The sequence below is a fragment of the Phalangium opilio genome, unplaced genomic scaffold (genome assembly GCF_054372755.1).
Source record: "Phalangium opilio isolate 3A_F unplaced genomic scaffold, DU_Popi_V2 ptg000013l_1, whole genome shotgun sequence".
NCBI lineage: Eukaryota > Metazoa > Arthropoda > Arachnida > Opiliones > Phalangiidae > Phalangium > Phalangium opilio.
Window position 1 is genome coordinate 11,158,380 of NW_028324148.1, and position 19,700 is coordinate 11,178,079.

At 39.3% G+C, this 19,700-nt stretch overlaps 3 protein-coding genes across 4 annotated transcripts; 1 reads left to right on the forward strand and 2 right to left on the reverse strand.

Moving 5' to 3' along the window:
- Window positions 1-745: 745 nt before the first annotated feature.
- Window positions 746-8,693, reverse strand: Gip (hydroxypyruvate isomerase-like protein Gip). 2 transcript variants are annotated; one of them, XM_089864512.1, is made up of 9 exons: window positions 8,555-8,693; window positions 6,416-6,652; window positions 5,752-5,857; window positions 5,089-5,191; window positions 4,942-5,017; window positions 4,253-4,302; window positions 2,752-2,821; window positions 2,551-2,685; window positions 746-858 (listed from the first exon to the last, which is right to left on the reverse strand). In XM_089864512.1, exons 2-9 carry the CDS (start codon window positions 6,633-6,635, stop codon window positions 806-808), a joined length of 813 nt encoding a protein of 270 aa, XP_089720638.1. In that variant the 5' UTR covers window positions 6,636-6,652; window positions 8,555-8,693; the 3' UTR covers window positions 746-805. The 2 variants fall into 2 exon arrangements, with proteins under 2 accessions (XP_089720638.1, XP_089720637.1); XM_089864511.1 differs by lacking the exon at window positions 8,555-8,693 and adding an exon at window positions 7,713-7,934.
- A 315-nt stretch (window positions 8,694-9,008) lies between these two features.
- On the reverse strand, window positions 9,009-12,312 carry LOC149709065 (uncharacterized). Its single transcript, XM_089864510.1, has 2 exons — window positions 12,158-12,312; window positions 9,009-12,078 (listed from the first exon to the last, which is right to left on the reverse strand). Exon 2 carries the CDS (start codon window positions 11,908-11,910, stop codon window positions 10,114-10,116), a length of 1,797 nt encoding a protein of 598 aa, XP_089720636.1. The 5' UTR covers window positions 11,911-12,078; window positions 12,158-12,312; the 3' UTR covers window positions 9,009-10,113.
- Window positions 12,313-13,306: 994 nt separating this feature from the next.
- Window positions 13,307-18,690, forward strand: LOC149709066 (proteasome assembly chaperone 3-like). Its single transcript, XM_089863230.1, has 4 exons — window positions 13,307-13,431; window positions 17,706-17,807; window positions 17,874-17,951; window positions 18,526-18,690. The coding sequence occupies exons 1-4, from the start codon at window positions 13,381-13,383 to the stop codon at window positions 18,661-18,663; spliced, it is 369 nt and encodes a 122-aa protein (XP_089719356.1). The 5' UTR covers window positions 13,307-13,380; the 3' UTR covers window positions 18,664-18,690.
- The last annotated feature ends 1,010 nt before the right edge of the window (window positions 18,691-19,700 follow it).

Below are 19,700 nucleotides of genomic sequence, written 5' to 3' on the forward strand. Positions count from 1 at the left end.
TTCGAACTGCAAGACGCATAAAAGATAAAAGTAGGATCTCCACCCAACGTTTGAGCCACGGATGGCTTTGCGGATGGCCATTGTCTATATGGTTTACACATTCCTGTTTACATGAAGATGATCAAATCATGGAAATCAAGATTTCCGTTTAGCTAGGTATGGGTTGGGGCATAAGTTTATAATGCCTCTAAGTACTCATATCGCTTCCACTTCTATGGCATTAGTGTTTGTCTGGCTCCCTTTAATGAAACCCTATACTCTCTCCGTATCATTTATCACCTCAACTTCAATACAAAATTGTTCCGCCTAGCCTAGCGTTTCTTTTATCCCATTTAGAATGTTTCAGGACTGAAACCGCCTCTATCTCACGAGAGAGAGAGAGGGATTTGGGGTTGCTTAAGTAAAATTCGTTCCCCCCCCCCCAAGTGCCTGCCTATACGAAACGTAAAACTCTCCTTTATTCCACTGGATGATTTTTTTTTCGTCTCGACCGCTTGGTGGCTGCACCGCGACAGAAATTTCAAAATTTTCTCTCTTCGGATCTATACGAGTTCTGACGTCACGGTAGCCTGCAGAAGATGCTCAGTTGTAACCCGTATTTGTGCACTTAGAGGCATTATAAACTTATGGTTGGGGTTACAGAAGGACATTTTATATTTGTACAAAACCGTGTTTTCTAACGTGTTAAGGTCATATTCGACGCACCCTAAGGTAAGTTAAATTCTACCACACTTTGATTAAAACGTTTGTTCGTAATTGCCTTTATTATCAATATTTATTACATAACAAACAAAAACACTTGTATTTAGCTCCAAAATTTGGAATTTTTTAACCAAGTAAGGCTTGTTTCAGAATTACCTAGGAAAAAGAGAAGAAAATTATTTCAATAAACAAATTTGACGTCTGTTCACTTTCCAGCAGAGAGAGTTGTGATTTAGGAAATATATTAATACGTCACGAATTATTAAGGATAATTGAAAAAATAAGTGTAAACTTTATTTGCGCGAACACAACGAAGTCGCCACTTGTAAATTCACCTTAAAAACCTAATAGAGTCTCAGAGAAATACTTTCTTTCTGATAAAGTAATAAAACTCCGGAAATGATCATTGAACTTTATTCAGTGAAGACGTTTTTTGGAGCTGGGCCTATGTAGGCAACGTGGTATTCGCACATGTTATATTACCCGAATTTTCTGACCCTAAATGTAAACGACTACTACGAGTTATGTCAAGGTTCAGTCATGGATAAAGAATGCGCGTGAGGAAATTTGTTTTCACGCTATAGGATCGGCAACTCCCTATCTCGAACGACAGCTTATTCTGTATATACTATGTTACAATATCGGTTGTCAGCACGCGCAAAGCTGTTTCTCTATGTAACGTACGTGCTGTCAAGAGACCAAAAACTTCAGGATCTTCAGGATTTAAAATATCCGCGAGTTTTTTAGCTCGAGTGCACGGACCTCTAGTCCTTAGTTTCAAATACGTGTAGTATACTGTAGGCGGTTTCACGCGTATTTGAAACACACGTGCTGACAACCGATGTTGTAACAGAGTATATACAGAATATTCTGTCGCCCGAGATAGGGAGTTGCCGATCCTGTAGAGTGAAAACAAATTTCTTCACGCGCATTCTTTATCCATGGTTCAGTCATTAAATTTGCAATCCTAAAAAGAACCAATGAAGAGTAGAAAATTGGTTCTGGAGCTGTCAAGCTAAGGCGTTTCTTTTTTATTAGTAACATTGTAACATGTTATGGTATCGTGTTTAGTGTCAAACAGTGCTAAGAAATATAGAATGATCTCATTATTCAAGCTTCCGGCTTTCCCTAAATTGTGTCTTGATTTTATCTACTCTAGATGGCCAGTAGGCCTTCCTAGATAAGAGCCCACACCCTCTCGTAATGTGAAACGAAAAAAATCACAGTTTTTCTCTAAATCTCCTAGAGATGGGCCGATACCAGTTTTAACCGATACCGATATCATTCGATACTTGGGAAACCGATACGTACCGATACCGATATTTTACCCGATCCTTCGAATAAACCGAAACCGATATCATTCGATACTTGGGAAACCGATACGTACCGATACCGATATTTTACCCGATCCTTCGAATAAACCGATATTAAACCGATACCGATATATTAACCGATATCAATAAGAAAATAGATGCTATAATATAGGTTGTAGAGATGGGCCGATACTGATCCCATATCAGTATCGGTCCCGATATTTGACTTTAAACGATATATCGGTATTGGTTGACAATGAACCGATATTTTTCCTTAAAAAATATCGGGTAGAAATATCGGTTCATTTTTAACCGATACCGATATATCGGTTAAAGTCAAATATCGGTACCGATACCGATATGGGATCGGTATCGGCCCATCTCTAAAATCTCCCATAGAAAAATAGATGGTGGTCCATCACATCGAATAACTTTGAAACTATAGCGAAGTTACGTTTCGGTATACTTTCAAATTAACAAGTAACTATTCAAGGTGTAACTATTCAAGGTGTGCCTTTTCAAAAATTAGTAGTACCTGATGGTTTATATTCCAGTCCTATGTAATCTGAATAGTTCATTTTTTCAAACAAATTCAAAATATACGTGTAATTAATTTCACCCTCATCATCTAGCTCAGTTCTTTTAGGGGTTTGTGATACTTGAACATGACCTGCAAGAAAAATAAGGTAGCTGAAAAGGGCAGACTTATAAAAGTGGTTAAAATTGCAGAACATACCCACAAAAGGCATAAGTTTATTGATATATTCAGTCAGGTTACCAGATGTAAGCTGCAGATGGTAAATATCCTAAAAACATTAATCAATGAAATTGTTGCAATCAGAATCGTATGCAAGTTAGACACTTTCAATTGCAGTAACTATAAATTAAATTGCTTAAAACTTGCTTTTGTCAAGGTAAAATTGGTGGGTAGAAGGTTAAAGCAAATGACGGCTCCTGCGGCACCCCTAACATTCTGGCCGATCTTCTACACACAAATTTTATCTTGCCAAAGGTAGGACCCAATCAAAACTCGTCCATAAGGGTGGAGCTAAAACTAGCCTTTTCTAAGCTTAGAGGGCCAGTCAACTCCACCCCTAGATTGTGCGGGCATCTAGTGGCATTTGTTTTAACTAATCACAGACGAGACTTGCTTTAAAGGGATGTACAATCCGTTATGTATGGGCGTGGCCTATATCAAACTTATCTTCCATCAAATATAGCTCTACTGAGCATGCGTGAAGTTCGTAGCATTATCAGTGCATTGGGAATGGGCATCTACCGTAGAAACAGACGTTCAAGCAGACGACAGCCTAATCACTACTCAAGGAAATAGTAACACTACTGCTAAAAAATATAGTTCTTGAGTCTTATAGACACGCCCATACATAACGGATTGTACATCCCTTTAAAGGGACTGCAAAGAAGGCATCGGCGGGTGGGTAAAAATTATTTGAAATACGTCACAGACATCACGTGATACCAAGATACAAAGGCTCCTCATAGAGTGGAATTGGACATCTAGTCCTGGTTTTTCGCCAGATTGCAGCGCCAATTCCATGAAGTGGTAGTTTTCGAAATAAAACGAACTAAGCTTCTTTGAACCACGCCTCTCCTTGGTCACGTGCCTCTGACGTATTTCAAATAATTTTTACCCACCCGCCTATGCCTTCTTTACAGTCCCTTTAAGCAAGGGGCGCCAATGCAAACGCTTGTTCTTTTAAGGAAGGTTTGTTTTCATGTTAGAGAAATAATGGATTTTGGTTGAAAAAGGGAATATGGGTATTGCAGATTTATATTCAATGTTGTGTTTTACCAAGAGGTTATATCAGTATCTCAGAGAGAAGGTATAGGATGCCTTTGTATTCGCGCCAGGCCATAGTCCCAGTCCCCCTTTCAAAATACAAGGGGGGACGTAAAAGGAGGCGCCGGGCTATTTCGCCTCTCCTCAGTCGGAAAATATGACTGTAATTTTCGTCACTCGCGTCGTCGCGCTGACGTGAGTTTTCAAGAACCAATGAGATGCTGGCTGGTTGTAATTTAGAGACGGGGATTGACTCCGGACAGGCTACGTTTGGACTGGAGATAAAGCTGGAAATCTGGATGCGAATTTATACCTTCTCTCTGAGATACTAGATATAACTTCTTGGTTTTACTAAGAAACAAATGTTCATTAATGTATTTGATTAAGTGTCATAGTTCATGTTATGTTACTTGAGCTTTTTTTAACATAAACTTACCAATAATAGTTTTATATTAGGATGATTGACTTCCTGAACCACTTTCAGTGCTACACACAAAAAAGATTAAAATAAATTTAAAATTGGCCTTAAAACAGTTAAAGCAAAGCACTGCCCCATTGGCGCTCCTTAAAGGCGCCACTAACAGCCAGTTTTACTGTACCATAGGCTGGAACCAATTATATCTTGTAAACGATTACTTTTCTTCTGCACAGAGTGCTAAGTTTGGCAAAGGCTAGTGTAAGACGTCTAATTGGTTCCTGTCTTTGGCAAGGTAAAATTGGTATGTTATGGGGCTTTATAGGAGCCGCGCTTTGCTCAGGGATAAGGGAGTTGAGATGGATTGGAAATGATGATGGGCGACCTGCGACACCGCATCTCTCCCAATGTACCTCGCGCACGCCCCTACCCTTCGGTAGGCGATTGCTAGGTGCTGCCGCGTAGCGCCATTTTATTTGTATGATAACTAGCTTCTATTTTTAAGATAGAGGGAGCGCCCTTTACAATTTCGTCCAGTACGACCCTAGTCCTAACCGCTGAGGATGCTGGGAGGACTACGGTGCCGTAGGTGGGGGTACACAGGCAACGCTATAGGTATGGGGGTTTCCACTCCATTCCTCTCTCCTTCAAGCTTTGCTTTAAAGATTTTACAAATTTTCATACAACACTTGCGCATAATTACGTCATACCTTGATCGTAATTTTTCAAAAAGTACTGAGGATTAATAACAGCAGCCAATGGTTCAATGACTCCAATAATGTTCTCCTAAAATTAAGGCTTAAAATCAAAATGCAGACCTACTGTGAAATACAATAAAAAAGGGGATATCTCCTTACTTTTTGCAGAACTTCGCCAGCATACTTCAAATTATCAATATAAACTTCTTCCATTTCTTTATCCAAAACAAATTTAGTTCTTAAACCCGCCATTACGTGAATTCTGCGTATTTAAAAAAAGCATTAATTATATAATTAGAAGTTCCATAATAACAAGAAGTATGAAACTTCCGATTGATGTATGCCAAATTTCTTAAGGAAGGTTTGTTAGCATACGTTTATAAGATATGACACTACCTATACTTCGTAATGCAATTGCCAGTTGGAGAACAACGCGAGAATTGACTAAACTCGGTTTTGCAGTCCATCTTTATATTGAGTCTGTACAAAGCCTTTGACAGCGCCTCAGCAGGCGTCGCTTTACGAGAATCTATGACATACGTCACTTCATTACAAGCTCTCAGTAAACAGTGACAAACTTATGGAAAATATCTTATGAACTTATGGTTTTGTGTAGAAACCGGACCTTTAACACCACTAAAACTATATTACTCCTTGTAGTGGTCGCTTTTACAAGTGCGGAAATAGTGTTTTACTGAGGAACACCCCTTCATTAACATAGTTCAATGAATGTCATACTTATTGTTGTTATGAAACTACAAATGTTTCCTCAACATTTCTACGTTTACCAACTCGCCAATTTAAAGCTAAAAAATCAATTACTTTTGGCAACCCAAAGCTTTGGCATATTTGACAGAAAGGTCGAGACTACTTCGAAACTCTGCGACATAATGAGGTCTAGAAGCAAACCCCAATTCGCCGGAATTTCCTGGAAAGACAAAATACTATAAATAATGTTTACCAGAAGTATATAATACTTCTCTTCGAGAGAAGTGTACCACAAAGCGGGGTAAGTGTAACGTCACTCTTCCCAACATCGGAACATATTAGAGCAAGGTTACTAAACCGAATCACATACACGATAAATAGTTCCCTCATCATTACTCTATTAGCGTTTAAATATTTGGCAAGACGCATGCGCTTGTGTATTAATTTTTGTCCCACGTCAAGACAATCAAGGTTTGTGGGATGATTGCTGGGGATTTAGTGCCAAACAATTATAGAATTCACCTTACGGTGCGATGCCCATAAGAAGTTTGATGAGCGGGAAAGCAAACAAAAAGGGTGAGCCTGGGAAGAATGACGTTACATAACTTAAGTATGAAGAGGATACAGAGTGGCATCCTTCTTCCATTATCCCCTTCTGTGTTTACTAAAGAGGATATGCCGTTTTCCGAGGGTTGCCAGACGATTAATGAGCCAAGAGAGAGGCTAGCAGTTCAGATTGAATCAGTAGTTAAGTTGTATTGCCACAGTAAGTTCTTACCTGGAAATGAGTTAATGAGGACATGTTTCAAGGCTGAAGCTTCCTTTGCTTTAGAAACACTATCTTCAGGGAATTCATAAGGAAACTGGCACTCGACCGCCTCGAAACCATTGTCTTTGGCAACTTTAAAACGATCAATAAGACTTTCGTGTTCCAAGAACAGTGTAGAAATATTGGCAGCGAACTTTAGTGGCATTTTCTTTGGTAAAATTGCGCTCATCAGAAATCTCTCAAACCCTAATTCAAAGAACCAATTTTTATTCGCTTACAAAAGGACTATAGATTTGGGAATTATCGTTAAGAAAAAGTTGTATATTTTAAGAGTGGATAAGATAAATTGTTATCAGCTTGCCTTGTTAATCATGGATCTTATAACCACTATACGGGACTTACGAGGTTACCGCCCCCTTTTCGGAGAGTTGTTCTGCCAAGGCTACGGAGCGCGTTCGACGACAGGGAATGTCAGCCACTAACTAAAGGCCACCGACAGGTTATGGCAGCGCCCACAGAAATACCTCTCGTAAATCCCGTATAGTAGATGGGAAAACTGGCCGTTTTGTTAAGCCACAGCATGAAGAAAGGGAGATTAGGATTGGTTTATCAAGTTCATTTCAAATATCGCAAAGCGCGGGTCACGTAGTTCCCCTACAAGGTGACTTTCCTCCTGAGCTCCGGGTTAAGCTAAGCTTGGCGAAGGCAAGTGGGCGGGATTTTTAAGTGCACTTATAAATCCCGCCCAGAAATGCCTCCAGACTTCGCCAAGCCAAAATTGGAATTCATAAGGAAATTCATTTTGCAGGGTACCACGTGACCCGCACTTTGCTTTAAAGGTAGTAGCGCGGGATGGCGTATATAAGGATATATATTTTATCTGGTATATCAAGGTCACTCCAAATTTCAATGCATACAAGAAAATTTTAATATAGTAACAGAAAGACGTCTTTATGACATTTTTTCATCGCATTCAAGACGTCTTCAAGGGTTTTTAAAGCAAATGAGCCCCTACCATGCTGGCTAATCCTCTACACACCAATTTTAAATCGCCAAAGGCTTGAACCAATCAGAACCCACCCGCGAGGGCGGAGCTAAAACTATAACCTTTGCTAAGCTTAGTGGGTCAGTCAACTCTACCCCTTGACTATGGGATCATCTATTGGCATTCGTTTAAACTAAACCACAGCGGAAACTTGATTTAACGCCTTAAAGGGAGTATAAATACCCAAAAATCGGGTGGATGATAAATAACCAAACTTTGACGCTGTATTTAAGAGATATAATTGAAAGTGGCACTAGTTACATTAAACAAACAAGGCGTCACATGTGTTAGCAGCTTTCAGTCACTTTTCTTCTCCGCCATCTATGATCAATTGAGTATTATCAGGGATAGATTTAATTTTAGAAGTAAGAATGGAGAACGGTTGGTATTTACTTCAGTTCAGACTCAAAGCCCATTATAGAGCCCCTCCCTCCAACACGTAACGAAAAGTTTAAATTATCTTATTGCCTCATTTAAACTACGTTTTGATGACGTTGCTGACGGGGACGGCGAAAAATACGTAATTCCTTTTTACCGCTGTCACTATGACCCGCCTCTTATTTCATACCCCCCCCATCCCGTGGGAGGGGGTCCGGGACTTTGACGCGCGCCCAGATTACTCTGTTCTCCATTCCTACTTCTAAAATTAAATCTATCCCTGGCATTATTAACAAAAATTTCCCAGGGAATCTAAAGCTGGTGGCACTTCAGACTAATCAGTAATTGTAATTGTGTAATTAATTACTCTGCATAGGAATCTTAATTGGTAATAATATCCCTGAATTAATGGCATTAGCACAACACTATAGAAGGGTGTCATATTTTCAAATGTTTAGCTGATGGTACATGTGTAGTGAATAGTGAGACACTTCTCTCTAAGTGAGTATTATATACTTCTGATTTTCAATGCCTTTGATAAGCTAGTGTTACACCCAGGCACCCAACAATGAACAGGATGCAAACTTCCAACGGGACCAACAATTTAAGTCTTGCACTCAAGAAACACAACAATAATAGCAATAGTCGGCTGACATTTAAATTTATTGAAAAATATAAACAATCACAGACACTCTAGTTAATTAATTTCATAGATAAACACTCACAGTCAGTCACTCTTCTTAAGACTTGGCAGTAGCAGACGGCTAAATCATAGCCAACTCGATCACGCCTTTCGAGCGACTATGGGACTACCCTGCCTGGTGTTCCATCGCTCTCTATCCAAACGCCCGTTCAAAAATATAATTTCCGTGTATTCGTGAAAAAATCTTGAATTTTTACATGAAAAATTTAAAATAGTAGGAGTTCCACTTTCCCTAAACCTATTTCCAAGAAGAAAACACGTTTGCGGGTTCAAATCTCTTGAAATATTAATGAGAGGTGTATTTGTCATTGATATTCTCAATGAAGTTCAAAAATTTTACTTGAGTACTTGGTTATTTCTTCAACAAAAAAAATCGAACTTGAGGGCAGTTGAGAGATTTAGCTTTTACTATCGCCCTCTACGGGAACAAATACATGTGTTATGTCATTTATGATAATATTCATACACGAAAAAGGTGCATGAAAATGTAATCTTTAATATTTACTCAAATTTTTATATTTATTAAATGGAACATATGACCGTTATTTACAAGTCTAAATAAATAATAACAGCATGTCTGTTTAGACATGATATACAGTACAAAATATAACAAAAATGAAACGTATTTTTTCTGTACAACCCAAAATACAAACACAGCTAATTTTGCTCAGCAATTTTTGTGGTCTCAGACGTATGAGACTGGAAAATAGCAATTAAATTCGTCAAAGTTTCTGAGTGCATTATCAATGCCTCGATGGGTTTCAAGTCTATCTCTTTCACTTGCATTTCCTCTAACTTATTCAATCTCTATTCCAAGTCTTTCAATAGCTTCTTTCAGTTTTAATCTTACTCGTCGATTTTGAGCCATTTCTTGCAATGAATGCTCGCAACTTGGCAAGGCTATCATTGGCAGCCTTCAAATGCCTAATTTTTTCTGTCCACAAACGTTTTAATTATTCTACAGTTTCGTAAACTACACGCAATACCTGTTCTTCAAAAATTGTATCAAATTATCTGGCTGAGAATGGCAAAGCAAGGAAATCCAGTTTGGGTTGTACTTGAACTCATGGTTTCTTATGTTGAGAGTTGGTAACTATCTACTTGCCAAGTTAAATTACACAAAACCCAATTGCTCAGTCTACTAGTAGGGTCTTTGCCATAATGAAGAATGCCTCAATAAAGCGATATGGACATGAACCCGATCCCTAAACAAAACCTAACCAATCCTGACAGAAACCCATTTTAAACCCTCAAAAAATATATAAACATGGTAAGATTAATAGAAAAAACCAAAAATAATGCGAACAACGGCCTGAACAAATGTTGTAGTAAATTATTTAAACTATTTAACCTAACAGCACTATATATTTAGGATATGATCTAGATCTATGAACATACTAGTTCCTGGAATAGAAGCTCTGTGAATAACCCGAAATTTTGTTCGATCGTTTCAATGTCGATAAACGTTGACCAAATGACTTGATCGCCTTTTCCATTCAAAGGTATTTTATAGAACCAAGGACGCAAGGAGTATCACATGATTGACAAACCATTCATGAGTTAACCCATGAAGGTTATAGACTAGACCGTCTTTATGTTGTCCAGTTTTACTCTCTTATTTGGGGATTTATTTCCTTTTGCTTGAACACGCCTTAATCTATCACTTAATAACTTATTTTGGTTTGAATATGACTTCAGATGCGATTTTAGGTCATCATAGGTCAAATAAATATGTGGAGTGTTTTTATGAATTGTCGTTCTTTTGGCAAGTCGTCCCTTTCGTTTCTTCAACGCTTTTCGTGCTTGTAAACAACGTTTACATCTTTCAGACTTTGTGTCTTTAATAAGGAGATCGCAATTTGACGATCTAGACGAATTACTCTCTGGACTGAGAAGAGATTGAGATTGAGATTGAGACTGATCTACTTCCGGATCAATTTCCATTCCTTCGCAAACTTTCCAGCATTCAATTTCATACAATATTTTTAGTAGATCTCCTAATGTGAAGACAGTACTTTTGGTGGGAAAGTTAGTATTTAAAGTTAGTTCATGTGAGGAATCAAGGTCTTCATTATCAACTTTGACCTTAACCGACCAAGTCGGCGTAATAGTAAAAGTGACAAATTTTCCGGGTGATAATTCTTTTGAACATATTAAATTGTTAACATCATTGATCAATTTAATCTCATATGACCATGTACACTCCTTAATAACGGAAATGTAGAGTTCATATTCATCCTTCAAGTTATCAATGTCTGTAATTGTCACGTCCGCTCGGCTGTAGTTGTGTTCAAAATGAACTGCTGGTTTTTCTATTTGTTCAACATGAACTTCTGGTTTTTCTATTTGCTCAACGTGAACTTCTGGTTCTTCTGTTTGCTCAACTTGAACTTCTGGTTCTTCTGTTCGTTCAACGTGAACTTCTGGTTCTTCTGTTTGTTCAATGTGATCTTCTGGCTCTTCTATTACTTCAACCTTAATCTTTGGTATTAAGGGTCCTTCATAGTTAAAATGTTCAACATGAACTGCTGGTTCTTCTGTTGCTTCAACCTTAATCTTCGGCATTAAGGGTCCTTCATAGTTAAAATGTTCAACATGAACTTCTGGTTCTTCTGTTGCTTCATCCTTAATATCTGGTATTATGGGTCCTTCATAGTTGAAATGTTGAACATGAACTTCTGGTTCATCTGTTAGTTCATCCTTAATATCTGGTATTATGAGTCCTTCAGAGTTATAATGTTCAACATGAACTTCTGGTTCATCTATTTGTTCATCCTTAATATCTGGTATTATGGGTCCTTCGGAGTTAAAATGTTCAACATGAACTTGTGGCTCTTCTGTTACTTCATCCTTAATATCAGGTATTATGGGTCCCTCATAGTTAAAATGTTGAACATGGACTGCTCGTTCTTCTGTTTGTTCAACATGAACTTCTGGTTCTTCAACCTTAATATTTGGTAATAAGGGTCCTTCATGTTCACTTTCATTGTTTATGTTTACTGCCTCAGTAATGTTGCAATTGGTTTCAACATTTTCACAACTTTCATCTGAATTTGCTTCTACAGTTTTAAACCAGTCATGTAATGATGTGCAATATATTTCATCAGATTCAACATTAGCGACAGCGTCGCATAGTTCAATGTTTCCTTCAGGGTCAGGATCTTCTTCTGTTGGTCCTTTCCCATTTTTAAAGTGTTTCCCACATACATAACGGTATCGATTAATATTATTAATGTGAAGATCTTTTCGATTAACTATTTCAAGCCACCGCAGACATTTTTCATATGTTCGTGCGGGCTTCGGGAATGGTGTGAAAGTCAGAGTTCGGTCTGTAACAGAACAGCTCCTACAACTTTTGAAAACACATGTTTTCCTCATATTTGCATGTTTTAATCAATCTAAAATTTTGTAACAAGGATTATGACTCATGAGCACAATTAGAAGTCAGATTTTAAAATTAACATCAAGTTTACTAATTTACTGAAGACCAAATCAATTCTTAACCAAGCTATTTCTTTGTCTAGTGCTGGTTAATTAAGAATAAATCTGAAATTTTGACGAAGGCTCATGAGCACTAATAAGATTTAAAAATTTAAAACTAATAACTACATGTTTACTAACTAACCAAAAACAAAAGCAATCCTTGGCTACATATTTAGTTGAATTAATTTGAATTTTAATTTTAATTCTATCATTCTAGGGTTAAAGCGGAAGCAAGAATACTAGCAGACGCATTGCTCGTTCGAAGAGCTTTCTGCTTTACCAAAATTGCCAATTTGCCATCAGGGCCGGAAATAAGCACTGGACACTGGACATTATCCAATAAAATTTTAAAATGTCCCATAACTTTTAAAAAAAAACTAAGGGGGTCACTGGACATTTTGACCAATAAATTTTCCGAAGTTTTGATAGCTTGACTATGAAGATGCGACACTATTTTAGCACACTCCAGTGGACAATGTCCAATTAAATTTTCCAGTCAAATGGGGTCACTGGACATATGTCCTATAAGATTTTTTTCTTATTTCCGGCCCTGGCCAATTTGCCACTGAAATAGCCCACTCGATCACGCGTGCAGCTTACTTCGTTGAAGGACGCCACTAAATTGCCTAAGATCATCAGACTGAAGCAAACTTAGCGTTTTCCTTTGTGGTCGCTCGAGAGCGTTCCGAGATCGCTCCATATTGTCGTGTCACGTCATCGCTCTAGCTCGGAGGACCGAATGTAGTTGCTCCCAATGAAAGACAAAAGTGTTTTCTGAGCGGTTTTGTGACGTCATCAGGCGCTCCATTTAAGTTAAGGTCGCTCCGTCTCTAGAGTCGGAGCGGTTGGGATCAATCCGGGAGCAAACCGGGAGGAGCGACTGGGCTAATGTAACACGCGCCTCCGTCTCGAAGCAGCTCGTTTTTTCCTATGAAAGTCGATATTTTTTTCGGAGCGCTCCGGGAGCGCTCGGATCACCTCAAAGAAAAACACTATTATGCGAATTAGTGGCGTCCTCGTTGGTATGTTGAGTGACCCAGTCTGGGAAATAAAGATATTTTTAAACTGGTCCTTGGGACCAGTGATCCCCTAGGGACCGAAATAATAAACTGGTCTCCGACTGGTCCCAGCCTTTGTTCTCCTATAGATTTGCAATTAATTAACTGGTCCCGAGGACCAGTAAGCCCCACTTCTCGAATTAAAAAACTAGTCCCAGCAATTAATAAACTGGTTTTGGACCAGAGGAAGTGTGCTATTTCCCAGACTGATGTTGACTGACGTTGAGCCAAACTGTCGTCTGCTTAAACATAGTTTGGCGTTTCTTTGTTTATTTAGCAACATTCGCGTAATTCAATAGAAGTAGAAATGGATATGGGCGAACTACATGGGGCTGATTCCACACTCAAACCCAAAATGGTAATATATCAAGTTGTTATCAGAATTACACAAGAGGAGACGTCCTACTTCAACAATCAGCAGCAGATTTCCACTTTGTTATTATTAATTTTTTCACCAATTTTAAGGGAATATAAAAATTATAGAACCCAGAATAAAAATAATGACTCACCAAATTATTCTGCACTACCTCACTGATTATTAATGATAATCTCTCCTTATGATGGCGCTAGTAATCCAAGCTTAACTAAAGACCACTTGAAAACTTTGCTATTCATAGATGTCGCTACTCTACATATAAATAATCTAGTTTTAAAAAATAATGTCATCAAATTAAAATGAAATTTTCAAACAGTGCTTTCATATGAATTGCAAAAACGTGATTAATGTGTTCCAATAATAGATAGGAATATAAAATTGAAAGAAACAAAAAATTTTAATTGTTGGTAACTTTAGCATCAGAGGGCGGAGCTAAAACTACCCTTTGCTAAGCTTAGAGGGCCAGTCAACTCCACCCCTCGATTATGGGAGCATCTAGTGGCATATGTTTAAACTAAACCACAGCCGAGACTTACTTTAAGCATACATTAGGAAATCAAGTGGCAGTCATGTAGAATTTGATTAGCCATTATTTTTGGATAGAGAATAGTCTGCTACAACGAACTTTCTCGTGACATCACACCCGCCTATCTCTTACCTCGGTTTTGGCGACGAGACAGGAAGTCGTCAGATTTAGACTAACAATATAGAGCTATCTCAGTTGTGACGTCAGTGCATAGGTTAAACGTCACTGGTTTATCTTTGGCAGTAGGCGGCCATGTTTGGTACCAACTTCGGTTCTATGGGCAAATAGCATGGGTGACGTCACACTAAGGCTTCTGAGATAGCTCTATTGACGTCACGTCACACTAAGGCTTCTGAGATAGATCTATTGACGTCACGTCACACTAGGCAGTAGGGCTTCTGAGATAGCTCTTTTGACGTCACGTCACACTAAGGCTTCTGAGATAGCTCTATTGACGTCACGTCACACTAAGGCTTCTGAGATAGCTCTTTTGACGTCACGTCACACTAAGGCTTCTGAGACAGCTCTTTTGACGTCACGTCACACTAAGGCTTCTGAGATAGCTCTTTTGACGTCACGTCACACTAAGGCTTCTGAGACAGCTCTTTTGACGTCACGTCACACTAAGGCTTCTGAGATAGCTCTATTGACGTCACGTCACACTAAGGCTTCTGAGATAGCTCTTTTGACGTCACGTCACACTAAGGCTTCTGAGACAGCTCTTTTGACGTCACGTCACACTAAGGCTTCTGAGATAGCTCTATTGACGTCACGTCACACTAAGGCTTCTGAGATAGCTCTTTTGACGTCACGTCACACTAAGGCTTCTGAGACAGCTCTTTTGACGTCACGTCACACTAAGGCTTCTGAGATAGCTCTTTTGACGTCACGTCACACTAAGGCTTCTGAGATAGCTCTATTGACGTCACGTCACACTAAGGCTTCTGAGATAGCTCTTTTGACGTCACGTCACACTAAGGCTTCTGAGACAGCTCTTTTGACGTCACGTCACACTAAGGCTTCTGAGATAGCTCTATTGACGTCACGTCACACTAAGGCTTCTGAGATAGCTCTTTTGACGTCACGTCACACTAAGGCTTCTGAGACAGCTCTTTTGACGTCACGTCACACTAAGGCTTCTGAGATAGCTCTATTGACGTCACGTCACACTAAGGCTTCTGAGATAGCTCTTTTGACGTCACGTCACACTAAGGCTTCTGAGACAGCTCTTTTGACGTCACGTCACACTAAGGCTTCTGAGATAGCTCTATTGACGTCACGTCACACTAAGGCTTCTGAGATAGCTCTATTGACGTCACGTCACACTAAGGCTTCTGAGACAGCTCTTTTGACGTCACGTCACACTAAGGCTTCTGAGATAGCTCTATTGACGTCACGTCACACTAAGGCTTCTGAGACAGCTCTTTTGACGTCACGTCACACTAAGGCTTCTGAGATAGCTCTTTTGACGTCACGTCACACTAAGGCTTCTGAGACAGCTCTTTTGACGTCACGTCACACTAAGGCTTCTGAGATAGCTCTATTGACGTCACGTCACACTAAGGCTTCTGAGATAGCTCTTTTGACGTCACGTCACACTAAGGCTTCTGAGACAGCTCTTTTGACGTCACGTCACACTAAGGCTTCTGAGATAGCTCTATTGACGTCACGTCACACTAAGGCTTCTGAGATAGCTCTTTTGACGTCACGTCACACTAAGGCTTCTGAGACAGCTCTTTTGACGTCACGTCACACTAAGGCTTCTGAGATAGCTCTTTTGACGTCACGTCACACTAAGGCTTCTGAGATAGCTCTATTGACGTCACGTCACACTAAGGCTTCTGAGATAGCTCTTTTGACGTCACGTCACACTAAGGCTTCTGAGACAGCTCTTTTGACGTCACGTCACACTAAGGCTTCTGAGATAGCTCTATTGACGTCACGTCACACTAAGGCTTCTGAGATAGCTCTTTTGACGTCACGTCACACTAAGGCTTCTGAGACAGCTCTTTTGACGTCACGTCACACTAAGGCTTCTGAGATAGCTCTATTGACGTCACGTCACACTAAGGCTTCTGAGATAGCTCTTTTGACGTCACGTGACACTAAGGCTTCTGAGACAGCTCTTTTGACGTCACGTCACACTAAGGCTTCTGAGATAGCTCTTTTGACGTCACGTCACACTAAGGCTTCTGAGATAGCTCTATTGACGTCACGTCACACTAAGGCTTCTGAGATAGCTCTTTTGACGTCACGTCACACTAAGGCTTCTGAGACAGCTCTTTTGACGTCACGTCACACTAAGGCTTCTGAGATAGCTCTATTGACGTCACGTCACACTAAGGCTTCTGAGATAGCTCTTTTGACGTCACGTCACACTAAGGCTTCTGAGACAGCTCTTTTGACGTCACGTCACACTAAGGCTTCTGAGATAGCTCTATTGACGTCACGTCACACTAAGGCTTCTGAGATAGCTCTTTTGACGTCACGTCACACTAAGGCTTCTGAGACAGCTCTTTTGACGTCACGTCACACTAAGGCTTCTGAGATAGCTCTATTGACGTCACGTCACACTAAGGCTTCTGAGATAGCTCTTTTGACGTCACGTCACACTAAGGCTTCTGAGACAGCTCTTTTGACGTCACGTCACACTAAGGCTTCTGAGATAGCTCTATTGACGTCACGTCACACTAAGGCTTCTGAGATAGCTCTTTTGACGTCACGTCACACTAAGGCTTCTGAGACAGCTCTTTTGACGTCACGTCACACTAAGGCTTCTGAGACAGCTCTTTTGACGTCACGTCACACTAAGGCTTCTGAGATAGCTCTATTGACGTCACGTCACACTAAGGCTTCTGAGACAGCTCTTTTGACGTCACGTCACACTAAGGCTTCTGAGATAGCTCTTTTGACGTCACGTCACACTAAGGCTTCTGAGATAGCTCTATTGACGTCACGTCACACTAAGGCTTCTGAGATAGCTCTTTTGACGTCACGTCACACTAAGGCTTCTGAGACAGCTCTTTTGACGTCACGTCACACTAAGGCTTCTGAGATAGCTCTATTGACGTCACGTCACACTAAGGCTTCTGAGATAGCTCTTTTGACGTCACGTCACACTAAGGCTTCTGAGACAGCTCTTTTGACGTCACGTCACACTAAGGCTTCTGAGACAGCTCTTTTGACGTCACGTCACACTAAGGCTTCTGAGATAGCTCTATTGACGTCACGTCACACTAAGGCTTCTGAGATAGCTCTTTTGACGTCACGTCACACTAAGGCTTCTGAGACAGCTCTTTTGACGTCACGTCACACTAAGGCTTCTGAGATAGCTCTATTGACGTCACGTCACACTAAGGCTTCTGAGATAGCTCTTTTGACGTCACGTCACACTAAGGCTTCTGAGACAGCTCTTTTGACGTCACGTCACACTAAGGCTTCTGAGATAGCTCTATTGACGTCACGTCACACTAAGGCTTCTGAGATAGCTCTATTGACGTCACGTCACAGTACCACTATGTGGGGGTTAGACTATTATTGAATACATCACTTCACAGGCACATGAACAAAAAAAACCTTATTTCATTGTATTTCAATAAAAATAACTTATTAGGTGTATTATTCACATTATGACGAATTTAAAAAAATCAACACCATAATTTAGTTGAAATTAAAACGTAATTATTCCATGCTGAATGCTGTAATAATAGACGATTTAATTGCATTTCAGACAACCCTGGAGATTGAAGGGAAGAGTATTGATATTGTCTACAAAGTATATCAAAACCAAATCTTCATTGTGATAACTGAATTTGGGAAAATGGGAAACTTAGTATGGAAACTAATTCGCATGTTTTTAACTGTATAACAATTTAAATAACTGATTTTTATCTTGAAGATTTCGGTAAAACAAGAAACTTGTGATGTAGACAAATCTGTTGTTTTTAGCACAGCGTCACTCTTCGGAAGAGATGATGTAGTTATTGTTTCTTAATTATTACCGAGAGCTTAAAGGGAGGGTGAAGTAGAAAATCAAGTAATTTTTTATCGATTCTTCTACTAAATATAAGACCAGTCTGCATAACGAAACATTCAGGAAATACTTAATTCCGAATGATTTTAAAATTCAAATTAGGTTCCGATTTTAAGGATAATTTTAAAGAAGGACCTCCGACCAATCGCGTAACGCCCTGCCTTTTTGTTAACAAAATTCTCGTGGCACGTTCCGTGTTGAATGAAATTTATCACGAGATTTGATAAAATTCGCGCGCGACGTGATAATCATGGCGCTAGACATGGAGCGTGCCACGAGAAATTTGTTAATAAAAAGGCAAGGCATTACGCGATTGGTCGGAGGACCTTCTTTAAAATTATCCTTAAAATCTGAACATAATTCGAATTTTAAAATCATTCGGAAGTATTTTCTGAATGTTTCACTATGCAGACTGGTCTTATAATTAGTAGAAGAATCGATAAAAAATCACTTGATTTTCTACTTAATCCTCCCTTTAAACTTCCTTTAATTAACAATATTTTTGTCCAATTTTTAGTCAGAAATCCACGCAGCAGCTCGATACATTGTTGAGCAATTAGGATTGAAACAACAAGTACTTATAGGATTGGTTCTCAAAGATTTATCTCTCTCTGTCCTTCAGAAAATAACGAATTGTATAAAGTCTTTAATTTGAATAAATAAAATTATTGTCATTCCTCAATGATTTTTTAAATACATAAGCCTTAGAATGACGTCACCATGGTATTTGCCAGTGTTGTTCTGAGTAGTACAATTGTACTTTTTTAGTACATTTTAAAGTTTTCAGTACGAAAAGTACGATTTAATGTTTGAAAGTACATTTTCAAATTCCATTTTTTAACATTAGCGTCTATGGGACGAAAATTACGCCGCTAGATGGCGCCAGAAGCCTTTCGTTGAGGGGGACGGAAATTTTAATACCCCCATGGTTAAAAAGTACGTTTTCAAAAAGCCTCCCATTGGGTAGTACGTTTTACTATTGGGGAAAGTACGTTCCCAAAAATCAAAGGAACAACACTGGTCATTTGCCCATAGAAGCAAAGCGGTACCAAACATGGCCGCCCACTGCCAAAGCTAAGCCTGTGAAGTTTTACCTTGGCAACGACGTCACAACTGAGATAGCTCTATTAGGAACATAAGTTTAAGAGATATGTTCCATAAGTACTCAAGCTAGTTCGAGAACGACAAACGAGAATTGAAGTACTACACCCTGTTAATTTGCAGTCTATCTTAATTCCTACTAAGCCTTGGACAGCGCCTCACCAGGCATCACTTTACTAGAATCTATGACCCACGTCACTTCATGACAAGCTCCAGTTTGTAACCAGAGATTAACAAACTTATGGGGAACATATCTTATGAACTTATGATGATATTGATTACCGCCATCTTGGGAGGAAAATAAACAACAGCGGTTATGGCACATCTTTCTATTTAGTCTGTACTAAGCCTTTGACAGCGCCTAGAATCTATGACCTACTTCAATCACTTCATGACAAGCTCCAGTTTGTAACCAGAGATTAACAAACTTATAGGAAACATATCTTATCAACTTATGTTAATATTGAGTACCGCCATCTTGGGGGTAAAATAAACAACAGCACAGCAGTTATAGCACATCTTTGAATTTTAATATAACCCTATGTACCGGTACAAAAAATATAAATAATACAATAAAAATGGCACGTTAAA